The sequence below is a fragment of the Siniperca chuatsi genome, linkage group LG4 (genome assembly GCF_020085105.1).
Source record: "Siniperca chuatsi isolate FFG_IHB_CAS linkage group LG4, ASM2008510v1, whole genome shotgun sequence".
In the NCBI taxonomy this organism is placed as follows: Eukaryota; Metazoa; Chordata; class Actinopteri; order Centrarchiformes; family Sinipercidae; genus Siniperca; species Siniperca chuatsi.
The window spans coordinates 10,843,079-10,859,230 of NC_058045.1; the positions used below are offsets into that span (position 1 = coordinate 10,843,079).

Below are 16,152 nucleotides of genomic sequence, written 5' to 3' on the forward strand. Positions count from 1 at the left end.
TATTATGAGAATAAATTATCTAATTGCAACGCGCATAAATGTGTTGAAAGGCGTCATTAAAAGAAGCTGTGAGCCGTTTTTGTTTTTTTCACAGAAACTTTAACTTTGCACCGGAAGAGACCGTCGCAGCGTCTCAGAGTTGAAAGGTTTTCAAAGTTGGTTAACGTCACGTTAAGCTAGCAGCTGGAGAAGCTTGTCTCAAATATTATAAAAATGTCAACTACAGAAGAAAACACAGAGATTACTATTCCATGTGTCCTCATCACTAGCTGTGGCAGTGGTTTTAAAGAAGAAGAGCTGATAAAACGTAAGTTTAGCTAAGCTTAATGTGCATGATTTGCAAACAGGCTAACGTTAAACAAAGCTAACCTAGCACAACAGATAACATTTGGTAGCGCCTGCATGTTGCTAATACAGGTTAATAACCCGCTTGTCTGAGGTTGTCAAGCTAGTTTAGTGATTTATTTGTGTGTGTCTGATATAAAAACGACAATGGTAAGGCTGAAGGAGGTGAAGTACATCTTATTTCTACAGGTAGCCGGCGGTCACAGTGAAAGCAAACTGAGCCTAACGTGATGTTTCTATTTGTATGCGTTATTTATAAGTAATGTGTTGTTGTTGTTTTTTTGCTTCAGAGATCCTTAGTTCGAAGACTTTGCCCGAACCGACCAAAAGAGAAGAAACAGTAGCCTGGTATCCATGGACCATCAACAACAAATATTATACAGCAGATGTCAGGCTATGTGTTGTACCAAGCACTTTTCAAATGTCATCGGAGATTGCCCAGTCCATGCAGGCTTTCATCGCTTATTTTGACAGTACAGTGGTATGTGACTTAAGCATGAGGTATAGTTTGAAAATCTCAACAGTGTAGTCTGTAATACATGTGTAACAGTTATCATGTGTGCATGGTGTTTGCAGAAGGATGGTCTGGAAAAGCTACATCCTTGGATATCAGTGGTGGAAGATCTTGCTCCAGAGGTGCTCATTCTGGTGTGTGACAGAGTCTGTGAAAATGGTTAGTTCTCCTGCTCTGTATGGTGTCTGTTAGTTTGCAGAAAGTACTGGAATACAGATTTGCAGGGTACTATATGGCATCTGAAATTTAATTTGTATTCTAGGGGTCAACAGACATGAAGCACAACAGTGGTGTTTGGCTCATGCCTTTGAGCTGGTGGAGCTCAATCCACAGGAGTTGCCAGATGAGGATGGTGAGTCTTACAGACAGCAGAAATTACAATGACACTGCGTACATTTATATTTTCAATCTTCATGTTTTGCAAATTTTTGTACTCTTATTCACACTGTCTTTGTTGTCTTTATCAGATGACTTTCCAGAATCCACAGGAGTAAAGAGAATTGTCCAGGCTCTCAATGCCAATGTGTGGTCCAGTGTGGAGATGAAGGATGGTGAGATAACATCACCAATACGATTACCCATTGCACTTTCCCCTGACTATTTAATTTATCTATATGTATGGTATTTAGCCGTTTATATCTCTGTCTGATAGGGCACAATCAAGGCTTTGGTCTGATGAGTAGTTTGGTGGCCTCCAGACACAACAACCCACGCAACTGTCAAGATCCACCAGTCAGTGGCAATTTTGTTGTAACCATTTTCATTTACTTTGATCATAATTTCATTTACATTTGTAATTGTCTTTCAATGTGTTCTTACTTCTTTCTCATGAATATCAATTTCAATTAACATTTTTATTTAAATGTCATTTTAAATCTGTCAGTTTTCGAGGAGGCATGCTAACCCTTGCTCCTTTTCTTTGACAGTCTTCCAGCTTGCCAGTAGAGGGCCCACTTGTAAGTGAGGAAGCTGACCATACAGAAACTAGTGCAAACACAGACACACAGGGAGACACAGTAGTTGGTAAGTGACCAACTCCTCCAAAACTGATGTTGATCCTGCTGGCACATTTTCTTCAGTATGTTCATCCAAAACAAGAGGAGATTTTATGGCATTACATGTTAGGTTATTAATTATTCACTTGTGTTGATTCTCTCAGATGCAATGACTGATTTGGACATTCAGGAACTTGCTAATCTCACAGCTGGAGATGCAGATGTGGATAACTTTGAACGTCTCTTTACCAAACTAAAAGAGATGAAAGGTAATTGGAAAATGAAAAACAAATGCACAACTTTGTTAGCAAAAACTCTGCAGCCTCTGTTGGCCCTTTTTATATTTGTACAGCTGATGTCATTTATGATGTTTTGGTTTTCTCTGATTTTCAACCTGCAGACAAAGCTTCGTCATTACCTCATGAACAGAGAAAGGTTCATGCAGAGAAGGTAAGAAACTGCATGAACCTAGTTACAAGATACCAAGACTGGGACCTGTTCATGTTCATAGTCTGTGTATCCTAGTTATATAAAAGATTTACCATCTACCATGAAATTGTTTTGAACAGTGTATAACAAACTGGTAATAGTATCTTCATAACCTCACACCATTTCCAAACTAGTCAGTCCACGCCCAAAGAAATGATGTGACAGATAAAAATGTTAGTTTTTGTTCAAATCTAATTGTTGGAGCAGTAGCACGTTTCATTAGCTATGTTTCAGTGGGAATTGATTGGCTCAATAAATTGTAACATGTTTATGTAAACTCTAGTATCGAGTATTCACACTAAATCTGCTTTCCAGGTAGCAAAAGCGTTTTGGATGGCCATCGGTGGCGATGAAGATGAGATAGATGGGTTATCATCGGGTGAGGAAAGCTAAAAGTAGCTTACCTGTGACTTAAGTCTCTTTTCTCCTGATCCTCCTCCTTTCCTGGGGCTCCCACAAGATCCAGCGCCCTTTGAACTGCTTCCTGCACCTGGAAAGTGGAGATGCTTACAGATGGTACTGTAGGCATAGTCATGTTTAGAAACTTTTGATTCTTAAAATGAAATGAAATGATGGCAACACTGGTGTATGGTGAGAGGCAGTTGAATATCTTGATTAGGGAGAGCCAATGGATGGCCCTGACCCTCAGTCTTCTCCCCTGGGTCTCTCGTGCTTTAAGTCCTGAGTGAACCTCAAGACATAATGGTGTTGCAGGTGGAAAAACTTAATTCAATTATGTGGGCGTTGATTTATGTGTATGTCCTTTTAGGTACAGTTGTCACATATATTTGCAAGTGACATAATGTGCCTTATCCTTAGAAGAGTTGTAAGACATTTAATGGATATTCTGTTGAATCAACATAAAGACTTGTGATTTTAAATTTTCAAAGAGTGAGTGGTGTATTTATTGTGAAGACAAGACTACTGCACTACATGAGTACATACAGCTCATCCCATTCTTATAAAGAAAAATATGCAGACCAGAAAAATAGAAACACCTGTATGCTGTAATGGAGTACCTCTGCAATAATTAAAATGTTGAGTTACAGTGCTGTATTGGACAGTGTGGATGTGGGTATGGGTATCTGTCAGCTGCAGAGGGAGAGGTGGTGGAGTTGCTCAGGTGAGCAGCATCAAGGAGAGATAATTGGCACAACTGAACCCGGTTAATTATGCTCCCCTTAAATACAGTAGCATGCTGGACACAAGGGAGGGGGAAGCAGAGGCGGTCGGAGGAACGACGGATACAGAGGGAAAGATTGTGTGAAGAAAAAGAAATAAAGAATAAACTGAAAACGTGGCCTCAGCATGTCTGAGCCAAGGGAACTCACGGTAGCACGAATCGGCTACAGACAGCATTATACTGAAGTTAAACATTATACTTTACATTTGTGGAGGAGCAGAAATGTTAAAAAAAACTTACAATATGCCATCCAACAAAATACTACTACAACCTCAAACAAAAGTTCCCTTTGGGTTGAATCATCACCTCTTGACAGTTTCATAATGGCAGCATTTATTACAGGACAGTAATAGTAATATTGGGAGTGCATTCATGTACAGGGTTTTCTATTTGTCTAGTCACTGTATTAACGAACCATGATTTTGTTAAAGCATATTTTTACTCAGTTGCAATTTATTAAATTTTCACAGATAAAACAATGGTCATTTGAGAACAAATATTAAGCTACATGAAAAAACATGTAAATAAGACTTAGAACAGAAAACCACCAACTAAGAATATCAAGGAACACAAGTACTGATACAGATCTACCAACTACCTAACACATTGTAGTACACAGTATTTCAGTTTAGCACCATGTAACTGTTTAAATAGATTACATGGTGACTCAGGCTTATGTACTGTCAGTATGTGCAGGATAAACACGGTGGCTTCATAGACAATGACCAAGGACAGTGAGCATTATTACACATGCCTTATATTATAGCAATGTACATGTAATATACAGTATTTACTGGACAAGCAAATTACCATTAGAACTAAAGCTTTACATTGATCAACACAGTAAACTGGAAGTGCATCATTTACCCACAAGGAGCATAGTGTACTATTGGCTAACAGTTGGTAATATGTGAAAAGACCTGCATTTATGTTTTCACTCTACATGCCATCAATGGATGAACCACAGGCATGGTTCCTGCTAGTGAGTACACTTCACACTAAAGTCACACAGTGCCTAAATTCAACCAATCCACTATGATCACTCATACTGTATGTCATACTCTATGTCCCTATTAGGAAATAGCAGTAATAGCTGATACAGTAATCCTGCGTGTCACACTTAAGAACCAGTTGACCCGGTTGGAAAAGCTTGCACTTAAGCAGGCCAAGTTTTGGTTCATTAAAGCCAAATCTTTGTGAATCTACTCATGCCAGAGGTCAGTCAGGTCCACTGTTTCAAGCAATGCATGACTACAAGAAATCACAAGCTATAAATATTTATGTACAATCATATTGAGGCAATAAAAAAAATATATTCCCATGCAGGACAGTATGCAAAAATAACTTATCAAACGTCTCTTTCACTGAGCAAAATAGTTTTCATACAAGGGTTCTTTTCAAGAAACAACGGTGCTAATGTCTATATTTTGTTTAAAATAGATAAAATACCAATTACATGATCAATGAGATAATTGACATTGACTTTCTTTAATACAGGTAAATCGATATGGGCAAAGCACTTTGTACTTAAAATATGAATTAAATATATTCTATTTAATCACTACTCGGAATTACATTTTTCATGTTAATTTATGGTTCAACTGATAAATAAGCCTCCCAATTCAGTGATTACAAAGAGTAGTACTGGGACACCAGTGATGGTAGCGTATTCATAATTGTCACTAATTCATAGAATCAAAAATGTTCTGAAACATGTAAAAGGAGACAAAGCTGAAACTGTACCATAACTTCAACATGGGAAACAAACATTTCAATCTCCTTTATAAAAAAATTTACAACACTGAGCATAGACATGATGTCTCAATGAATAATGAAGAAAATGCAGTTAGCCTTTTGAAACCTATTGCAAATACCCTGTGAACACATGAAAACAGAACAATGTACAAGTCCTAAATTAACCATCAAATAGAGACACTAAACGGTACTAAGTGCTATAGATGTGAGGTGAAATGTTAGAGACAGCGAGAGAGGTGAGTGATTTGCTGATTTGATGAATGCCGTCTGTTTCCGTATTATCACTGAGAGATGCTTGAGTTTTCCTATGTGGTTTGTATATAGGTGTTGGGATGGGAAGGAGGGTTTCTGGGAAGCATGTGCTGCTCTTAGGACACACTGGAGCAGTGGATGCTGGGAGAGCCCATCTGTGTAAGGACCTTGTCCAGCCACTGCAAAGGGCCATTGAGATGCAGCTCTATCCAGCAGGGGGTGCTGGTCACTGTCTGACGTCTGCAGGGTACAGAGAAGGAGAGGGCCAACACAGTTAGTCATTACAGATAACTACATCATAGTACCACACACTTAAAACCACTGTGAGACATGTGATTGTTAATGTATCCAACACTGAAGCCAACTCTACAGGCTATTTCGGAAGTCATTCAAGTTTCTATCAGAGATGTTTTTCTTCAAGGTGTTTGGTGCCAGAAATTTAACACGCACCATTCATAGTCCAGTGGGAATCCCCTTTGCAAAGGGTGTCTGAAATGTGTTCACCTCCCACTCCATGTCCCCTTCCCCACTGCATGCCTGCTACATTCTTCCTCTGTTACTCAACCCTCTGTTGCCAAATCACAGCTGTACCCTCCCCCATCACTCTCTTTTTCTTTTCCAAGTGTGCTACCATCTGAACACAACACCCCTTCATTTTTTTCACCCCCAAAATTGAATTTACGTGTCCTACATGTGTGCAGTGCAACAGACTCAAGGAAGACAACGGCATTTGACCTGTGTGTTAAGGCAGGTACTTTATTCCACCATGGAAAGCTGAAATAAGATTAGTTAATTGAACACTTAACTATAGACGAGCTTTTAACACAAGAAACAAGTAGTGAGCAGGTAAAGTGTAGCCGTGAAAGGTACACAGTGTGTCTGGTCTTGGCTGTAAATGGGTTTATGTGCTGTTGTGTCTGCAGAATGACGTCTTCTACCAAGAGAGGAGCCCTGAGCTGCGAAGGGCAGGTTCACAGAGGGCACACTTCAGACCCCCTTAAATTCTCTGTCCCCCTCCCACACCCTGGGGATTACTCAGACCTGACAGCATCCTTCAACATCCACTCTGTGTTTATCCAAGTACATAGTACCATATGAGAGAAGAAAGGAAAAAAGCAATCTGACAGAAGGAGGCTGTAGTCACTTGAGTCATTTAAATGTTACTTTTGGAGTCTTTTGGTCTCTGTTCTATAAAAAATACTGAATTGTGAAATGTTACTGCCTTTTATTATACTGGAAATTAACTCACTGGAAAAGATTTGTAATCACTTTAATATGGCATCTTTAGCAAACAGCATATTATATATTTGTCTTAGCAACTTATGCTAGCACATGAACTGGTTGACTTCTCCAATGCCTTATACACTTTATCATTTTTAAGCCTTTAACTGTTATACATAAACACATTCAGTCAACAACATGTAAATGTCAGAAACAAATGTAATGCATTCATATAATTTTATCTAGCATCTTAATTTGTTTGAAATGTATTTATTTACCTGTACTCAGCTCCCCAACCCTTGACAAAACTCATGCGAATGGTACACATCCTGGTGAGTTGGTAGACAGCCTCAAAGCCCTGGTTGACTGACTGGGCGAGCAGAGCAGCAAACTCCTGGTTGTTGAAGATCTTTAGGTTGCAGCCTGCAAAAAAAAAAAGATGTATTATTAGGCTTACTAGCACTGAGAACAACAATATTACAGTCAATGGGTCATTAGAACGCAGTTATGCTCTGGTCATTTTGCCTCTGATGACTTCATGTGTTTGTGTCTATCCTCTCATGCTAACCTGGAGGTATTTTGCAGACAGTGGCAGGATGCCAGCCATAGCGCTGGTTGCAGTTGGGACTCTGGACAAAGATGGCACTGTCACTGAGACACTCCGCAAACACCTCTCCCCCAATGTAGTACAACCTCACGCCCCGTCCTGAAAAGGGATGAGAGAAGTCTGTTGCTCAGCGCACAGCTACCTGTTGATTATGTCAAGTGCAAATATAAAAGGCAAATTAGATCAGAGCTCATGTGGTCCCTGTGAAATAAAATGAGTACCTATGTGTCTGCGTGTGAGCTCTACTGCTGAGTTGCGGTTGACGTTAGACAGCAAGCCCAGACAGAAGCGTTCAGAGTTGGAGGGGTCTGTGAATCCATCTACTGTGAGGGAGGGCTGGGAGGCATGGAAGGTCTCTCCTACACGTTGGTTTAGCTCATAGTAGGAGATAGAGCACCAGAAGGCAGACTCGCAGTATGTCACAGGTTGTAAGTCTGTGTGAGCAGAGGGTGCGGGTTAGATGGAGAGACATCAAAAGAAATACAAGATCCAGTTAGGTCCATGAAAAATGAATTAAGAGGTTCATGGGAACAGGTAAACTGCTTTTTGGTCAGAGAAACCATTTGATTGTGAAGATGCACACTACTGATAAAATTTCCCTTTGATTTCTCTTCAAAAGCTCTTTCCCACGACCCTCATGGCCCCAGCCAGGAATGGCCAAGGCATGACGTACGTATTTATTTTTTTAACAATGACCTCCTGGTGGCTTTCCACATAGATAGAATAACCTGGCAACCGGATATTATTATTATTGCATTACCTTGAGCTTTCTGACGCTGGCCTTTCCACAGACGAGGACCGACCATAGACAAAGACTCCATTCATACCTATACTATTCATACTTACTCAGTTACTGCCCTGAGGATAAGCCTCCCAGACGTAGTCCACTCCTTCTGTATATTGCCTCTCTCTCTCTGGTTTACTAACTTGTTTTGACTTGTTCTGCCAGTCATCGGGTCATCAGCTAGGAGGGAGGAGGGATGGTCCATTGTTGCACGATGATTCAGATCAAAAGGTTTCTGGAACTGGTCCTACATGCGTGTTCTTATTGTCACATCTACAGTATGCATGGTATACAGTTATGTGCCTTAGCCAGCTGAGCCACCAGGATGCCCTCAACATTAATTCTAATTTATATCATGGCCACTGAGAATTCACAATTCTAACTGGCAGGTGTCCAGTAATTTCCAGTAACAGATTCTTCTTTGACATTTTCGATTAATGCACCATTTAGGCTTCAGTGGTTTAGCTAAAGAGCTTGGAGTTTGTGTTGTTTGTGTAACCAATACAAAATTACATAAATAGCCTAACGAGAAATATGCAAATGTAATTTCAAACCTGTTTGATACTTGCAAAAATCTGAATGTCCAAATCAACTAATATTGAGGAGCAAAAAAGGAGGAACTTAGATACAGTGAAGCCGGTAGCCTCCGGGTTTGGATGCTTGAAGGAAGGAGAGGAGAGCTATTGTGTGTGTGTTTGAGAGTGCTAGGTAATTGCTAGGCTACATAGCCTACAATATCTGTACTGGGAAGATTAATACTACTGTGTTGCAAGGGATGGACCACTATTCTCTATACATGTAGTTTGACTGTGTTCATGATTTGAGAGCAATCGGTTAAATTACTTTTTATGTACTTGATTATAAACACTATTTAACATTTTGTGAGGATTTTGATACTTCTTTAAAACCTAGCCCGGCTTTGTGAAACATACCCTTTCTCTACATAATGAATGATATGCTCTCTAAAGCATGTCATTCTTAAAGTTGACCCCTTTGGTTTTGCTTACCAAGATTACTGTTTGCTGGTGACACAGGATTGGGTGACAGGCTGGGTGAACCTGAAATAGAGCAATAATACTGGTTCATGATACTGGTAAGGCATAATTAGAACAGTGTGAGCTTGAATTGTGTGTACTTTTCATGTGACTCACCTGTGTCCATGCTGTGGTTGAGCTGGTGATCATTTGTCTCACCATCCTCACTCAGATACCCGGGTGGGGGAGTTTCTGGAACATACAAACAGAGATTAAGCACACACTCCTGGTCTCTGCATACCAAAGGTTTCACATGTTTCCAATTTCTTGAACAAGTTTTTCTGACTTAATGAATGCTTTACAGGTTTTTTGTTGCTGTAAATGTTAGGCGAAACTTGACCATTAGAGGCAAAAATATCGATGCAACCAGCTACCATTTACCAAGAAATGTTTTTCTGCTTACAGTCAAGTTCCCTTTTGTTTTAAATGTTCCTACAATTACCAGTATTAATGTAAAATTGGACAGTCCTCTCCAGCACACACAAAATAATCAATCGTAAGTTTCGTGTTCAGAAATAATGGCTGTTTTTCTCACCAGGAATATAGTTACTCTGGGGCTCAATGCCAGCAGGGAAGTTGGTGTTCTCAGGGATGGATGGGCTGTAGTCATCCAATGGTGGGAACTCTGCAGGGATATCTGTATGTCGTGGTACTAGGACAGGAGGCAAAACTGGAGACAGGCAGATACATTTATTAAGGACTAGTTCAGTTCTACTGTATGGCAAAAGCATTATCTTAAATACAGTAATTTGGCTCATGTAGCAATTAACTGCACTCACTTGGTGTCTCCACCCTCTGATAGTGGTAGGGGTTGATGCAGACTTCGTCCTTCTTGGTGTGGAAGGCAAATTCACAGTGTTCAACAGCCCTCAGCTCATGGTGAGACTGCAGGTCTGGCCAGCGCCACAAGCGACAGTAGATGACATGAGGAAGACCTTTTCTGTGCGAGACCTGGAGACGACCATCTAAAGATCTGAAAGACACCACCAAAAAGACTGTAGTGGTACATGCAGATTACGTGTAATCAATCAATATATTGCTTTGCTCTATGCTCTGGCTATTATTGAAATCATGCTTTTGAATTATAAAGGTACAACCTTTAATATATTGTCTAGTTCCGAACAGATCAACATTAACTGAGGGCAGAATACCAAAGCATTTGACTGATGTAAGACCAGTTCAAAATAATTTTTTTACAATACTGCTTATGCAATGTTTTCTTTTTCATTTATTACATTAAAATACTGTAAGTATGAAAGAAAGTATTTTATGCCCTCTCTCATCCCTTCCCACACAGCAGCACCGGTCAGGGAAACATCTGAAATGCAGACACTCAATGCCAAATAATCATTTCGGAATACAAAAAAAAGGCTAGCTATAAAGGCTACAGAAATTGGTGTTAGTAATGTTCAAATGCAAAAGTTGTCTACTATAAATCATATATAAAAGTGTGGTTTTAACACACATTCCAACGATGAAGTTGCTAAAAAAGCAGTGACTGTATAAAAAGAGAACTGTTTGACCTGTGCACAAAAAGTGATGAAGCCTCATATCAATAATTTTTGTGCCTGTGAAGTGTAGGACCATGTACAGTATATTGGCATTGAATGACTAAAAGAGGAAATAAAGGACTGTAACAGATCCTGGATCTCTCCCCTCACATAGAGACCAGTGAGGTGATGGCTTTTTTCCAGCTGAACTCAACAACAGTTCAGCTCATTGTTGAGCTGTCAGACAAGAAACATATGGTTCTCATTCTTTACCATGGCTTGGCCTCCGTTGAAGAATGTCAGAGAGGACTTTTGGTTTAAAACAAACAAGTTAAAGCTAGCTTGGTGCTAGTTTCAAACAATGACCAACAAAGAAACTTACAGTATCAAACACAAACCCATTATATTTTATAATGTATTAGATTTCTAATAATTATAAACCTTTAAACTAGGCTGATAATGACATCAAACATTCGACAAAAATCTAGAAAACTCGAGGCAACAATAGGATTAGACTTATTTATTATTTTACTTTCGGAGGGAATGAGGTGAATGGCAATCACACTGAAATTACAATTTTAGTGCGGACCTCTGTCATGTTTATTTGGCATGATAAAAAGCAGGTAGAGGAAGAAGAAATGGCCTGTGTCCCAATCACAGCTGTGATATAGATCTGAACGGGCCACAGATTTGTACTGTAGACTGAATCAAATAAGGTGTAAATCTATCCCATTAAAATAATCCATCACTTATTCATGACTTGAACTGATGTGAGACACCTGCAATAACAAATTCCCAGTACCATTTCATGATCTACAAGGCAAGAGGATAAAGAAATGGCCAAATGTTCCAAGACAAAACAGAATCTCAAAAATCACAGGTTTAAAGCTCTAAAATATGTCTTATTTTAGATAAAGTGCCATAATTGTATGTCATTTGCATGGTCAGATGTTGTTAGACATAAAGACTGGCCAATTAGTGTGGTTGGTCTTGCTGTCTATGTGCTGCTCTTCAGTCTGATAGCTCTTGGTAGTGGTTCATGAAATAAAATGATGTGTTTTCGACCATTTTTGTTGTTTTATCAGAATCAGAATCAGAAATACTTTATTGATCCCCGAGGGGAAACTCTTTTGTTACAGCAGCTCACTATCACGTCAGTGCACACAGGGATAGAAGTACTAAGCAAAAAATATAATACACTATAATACAGGTCAGAAAATAAATTAAGTACCAAGTGGGTATAAGTATAAAATAAAATAAGTGTGAAGTACAAAGTGGGTTTACCGGTTGATGATAATAATACGGTATAAGGTAATAGTGCATGAACTGTCAAGTGTAGCTTATTAAGGTTATAATGAGACGGAGGATATTGCACAGCAGTAGAGGTATGAGTAATATCAATATCAATAAATAGGGAATTTTAAACTAAAAACTAAAATATTGCACAGGAGTATTACACAGAATATTGCACAATTATGTCAAGTATTGCAGAGATGTAATGATCAATGTCCAGTTTAATGACTTAGGGTCATACAGACTTAGAGGGAGGAGTTAAAGAGTCTGATGGCCACAGGTAGGAATGACTTCCTGTGGCGCTCTGTGGTGCTTTTTGGGGGATGAGTCTTCCGCTGAAGGTGCTCCTTTGTTTGACTAGCACGTCATGGAGTGGGTGGGAGACACTGTCCAAGATGGCATGTAGTTTGGCCAGCATCCTCCTCTCTGACACCACCGCCAGAGAGTCCAGCTCCACCCCCACAATGTCACTGGCCTTGAGTCTGTTAGCGTCCGCTACCCTCAACCTGCTGCCCCAGCATGCAACAGCATACGGGATTATGCATTGAAATCAACAGCCAAATCAAGCAATGGATAACCTCTTAACATTTAAATACTCGATTTAAATGAACAACAGGCTTTCACGCAATTTTCACCAGAATTTTTAAAAAACGACATATACCTCAGGCAAGCAAAGAAGCTAAGTGGAACCGAGACAGACACACAGTTTCAGTGAAATTTGAGCAGTGTGATACCTAAATAGTTGGAAACATCTTCCAAACACAATCTTTCAGACTACATCAGTGACCACACAAAAAGAGATGGGTTCAGACTTATCTTCCAGCACTTCCTCCTGCATAGAGGGTGTATTTGTTGGGTCAGCTGAGGTCAGCATTCCCATGCCTCTGCTGAGATTGGCCTGGGCTATGTCCTGTCTCCCTGCTTTGCCACTCTGACACAGTGACTACTCTGACACCCAGCTGGACTGAGGCAACCCTCTTATCCACCAGAAGAAACAAAAACTGTACAGCAGCAAGCCAGGGACTCACGGGCATCTCAACACCAATACAGCACCTCTTATCTTGTGAGTGTCTTAACCTGAGGGGGAGAGAAACCACTTCCTGTTAAAGAGTTTGGTTCCAGAGCCAATATCAACCAGCACTTTTAATGATGTTACACAATAAACAAGTTTGTACTGCCCAGTGCCTGCATATGAAGAAACATATAGAAAATGATAACAATAGTATTTTTGGGGAATCTGGTAGCCTAGCAGTTAGGACGCATAACACACACTATGATTGCAATGTTCCCAGTTCGATTCCAGCCGGAAACCTTTGTTGCATATTCCCTTGTTCACCCTCCCTTCATTTCCTGTCACCTCTCCACTGTTCCATTTCAAATAAAGGCAAAAATGCCCCCGCCCAAACACAATAATTTCTGTTCATTTAAACCAAAAACCATATCACTTTCGTCCATCACTACAATTTTAAGTCAGTACGTTATCCAGTACACCAGATTCAAATAGGCAGTTATGGAAGGTCCAAGCTAAATGCTTCCTTACATTCTGTAGAAATGAATTACAACACTGGTAAAACCTTAAAAATTAATATTTTACTATTAAGAGTCAACACAAAGCTTGAAGTGAAAATATGCATGCATTCCAAGTCAGAAACATTAAGTTTATTGGTGTAATAAATCTCTCCACATTCTGCATGGCAAAGAAAATTGATCTGCTCAGTTAACACAAGGCAGATGTTTTAGTACATTATAATCCACTCTAGGTACAAGCACCTCAGGGCTGCACTTAACCTCTTTAAATGCTGACAACCCTTTTCTCCCTGAAATTACAGTAGGTGATGAAAATACAGCACAAAGTAGGCCTGCTGTAGTACTGAATCACTGGATCCCCAGCAGATAGCAAGACAGCGATTATTCTATGAACCTACTGTCTCTGGACACAGAAATTGAACCACAATCCAGACAATGGCACACGCCCTGCCTAGAGCCCGGAGCACATTCCAAAGAACTGAGAAAAAGTTTTTAATATAGGTTAACACCCACGCTCTGACTTATATACAAACCATGATGGGGGACTCCCAGTTTCATTAGCAATTAGGCCTACGAGCTGCCCGACTGAATGTTCCTTGGAAAAAAAAACTTTGAAGGATGCTTAACAATTAAAGAAGTCACAGAGGGATGTATTCTAGCTCCTCCTACACTGCCTATTGCCAGCAGGGCCAAGCTGTGTACCTGCCTCATTTACTATGTAGGAACAAAGGGTAGAGAGGCAAAAAATCTAAACAATGCAAAGAGCAACTGTGCCAGTAGTTCACAATGAAGAAATTATGCCATACAGTCTACTCTATGTTGTTATGTCTCTTTATGTCTTCCTGACTGAGTAATCACTGTAGTTTTTGTCAACAATTTTTCATTTTATTTAAGGTTACATTTTCACATCTGGCCAGGACAACAGATGGAAATAAGGATTTAAGGCTAACGCTGTCTCATTTACAGTCTTACTACTGAAGACAGTGTCCATCAAGTCAACTATCAGTCATCTGTTGACTTATTCAGACCACTGAGAATTCAGCTGTATGTATACACAGTCCTGCACCCACCCCCCCAAAAAAAATCTACCTCATATCAGTAACCTACTTTACTGGTCTTCTATCCCATATGGGGAATCCTAAACCGAGCCCTTATTCCAACTTTCCCAGAGTACACACACCAGTCTAAACATCCTCTGTGACTCAGAGTTCTGCTTGGCCAAACCACCTCTTCTCCTATTCATCACACGTGTGAACTGTGGGCATATTTGTTTATGTAGCACGAGATGTCGGCAGATTAAACATGCTTAGACTTTTTTTTTAAACTTGCTTAGGCATTTGAGCTAACACTAACTACTACTGTACATCCCATTGCTACACAATTATGACGTGTCCGTTGTACTTATAGATTACCGTTGATCTACGGGTCATGCTAGTTGTGCAAACTAACGATGAAATATGATATAACAGACTTAAATGTAAGTTATGGGTTGACGTTCAGAGCCGCACCACGTCTTCTTGCAGTCAAGTTAACTGACATTCATAACACTAACTCAACCACCCATAGACGTAACATAGTGTTCCATGTATCAGTATTTTAGACTGATAAAACGCCAATTGGCTGTCACCTGTTTACACAACAAAACGAAAAATGTCAGCTGAAAACCAGGTTGTTTGCACTGATCAGCTAATGTTAGCACTACTGTGCAGGATTGTTTTTACTATGACAGCTAAAGCTAACTAACGTTATCAATGCAATCAAACCCCACTGCATAATATCAAACTTTTCATCTCCTAGCGCTAACAAGTTAACAAAGAAAATTGCTTCAGTAAAAAAGCACTAGGCTTCTAATATTAGCTCAAGCTAACTAGCAAGCCTCTTGGCTAACGTTAGCTGTCATCAACCCTAGCTTGCCAGCTTAGCTAACTACGAGGCAGCTAGTTAGCTCTGTTTGTGTCGTTACCTGGGTATGGTTATGCATTTCGTGTTGACATTCTGTGTTGTGATGGCTTTTTCCAACTCGTCCAACTGTCCCGTCTTTTTCAACTTCTTCACAAGACTTTTGACAGCCTTTTCGCACCATTTCTCCTCTTGCCCGTTCAGCTCTCCCTTCTTCCAGCCAAGCAGCCTCTTCACGATTGGAGGAGTGAACGGTAATATAGACATTTTAAATTGCAACTCAAAGAATTAATTGCAGTACACTGATTTAATTCTGCCGTCCAGAATTGCTAATAGCACAGTGTGTCGTTCCTATAACAACGACTAAGTCAGGTAGTTAGCTTAGCTTGCTTAACTCCCATACAGACGAGCGGCTGGTCGCTGCCGGGGACTCAGCAGCTGCAGCGGCTTGCGTCGCAGGTTCACTCCGATCAAGTTGGCCGTGTGTCGGGGTGGAGCAGCTCCTCCGCCAGCCGGGCTGTCTGTCTGTCTGTCTGTCTGTCTGTCTGTCTGTCTGCCCCTCCTCCTCCTCCTGTCAGCTGGTCTGTCCTCCACCTGTATCAAGTGTGTCAAAACATATGCAGCTTAACTCTATTTTCTACACATTAGTCTACAGTATCACCACTAAATTAAACATTGTTACATAGGAAAAAGAAATGCAACAGCTAATTTTCAAGTCCCTGTCCCTGCTTAGACTTCAGGCTAAAACATTTAATCAGTAAAAC

The 16,152-nt window shown here is 40.1% G+C and overlaps 2 protein-coding genes across 2 annotated transcripts; one reads left to right on the plus strand and one right to left on the minus strand.

Moving 5' to 3' along the window:
- The first annotated feature begins 71 nt into the window (after positions 1–71).
- aagab (alpha and gamma adaptin binding protein) lies at positions 72–3,232 on the plus strand. Its single transcript, XM_044193970.1, has 10 exons — positions 72–307; positions 636–826; positions 922–1,018; positions 1,122–1,211; positions 1,327–1,410; positions 1,512–1,591; positions 1,786–1,882; positions 2,019–2,123; positions 2,255–2,304; positions 2,659–3,232. The coding sequence occupies exons 1-10, from the start codon at positions 214–216 to the stop codon at positions 2,734–2,736; spliced, it is 966 nt and encodes a 321-aa protein (XP_044049905.1). The 5' UTR covers positions 72–213; the 3' UTR covers positions 2,737–3,232.
- A 727-nt stretch (positions 3,233–3,959) lies between these two features.
- On the minus strand, positions 3,960–15,920 carry smad3b (SMAD family member 3b). The gene is made up of 9 exons (XM_044193967.1): positions 15,453–15,920; positions 9,959–10,152; positions 9,715–9,849; positions 9,297–9,371; positions 9,153–9,203; positions 7,583–7,795; positions 7,323–7,460; positions 7,033–7,177; positions 3,960–5,773 (listed from the first exon to the last, which is right to left on the minus strand). Exons 1-9 carry the CDS (start codon positions 15,653–15,655, stop codon positions 5,650–5,652), a joined length of 1,278 nt encoding a protein of 425 aa, XP_044049902.1. The 5' UTR covers positions 15,656–15,920; the 3' UTR covers positions 3,960–5,649.
- Between the last annotated feature and the right edge of the window lie 232 nt (positions 15,921–16,152).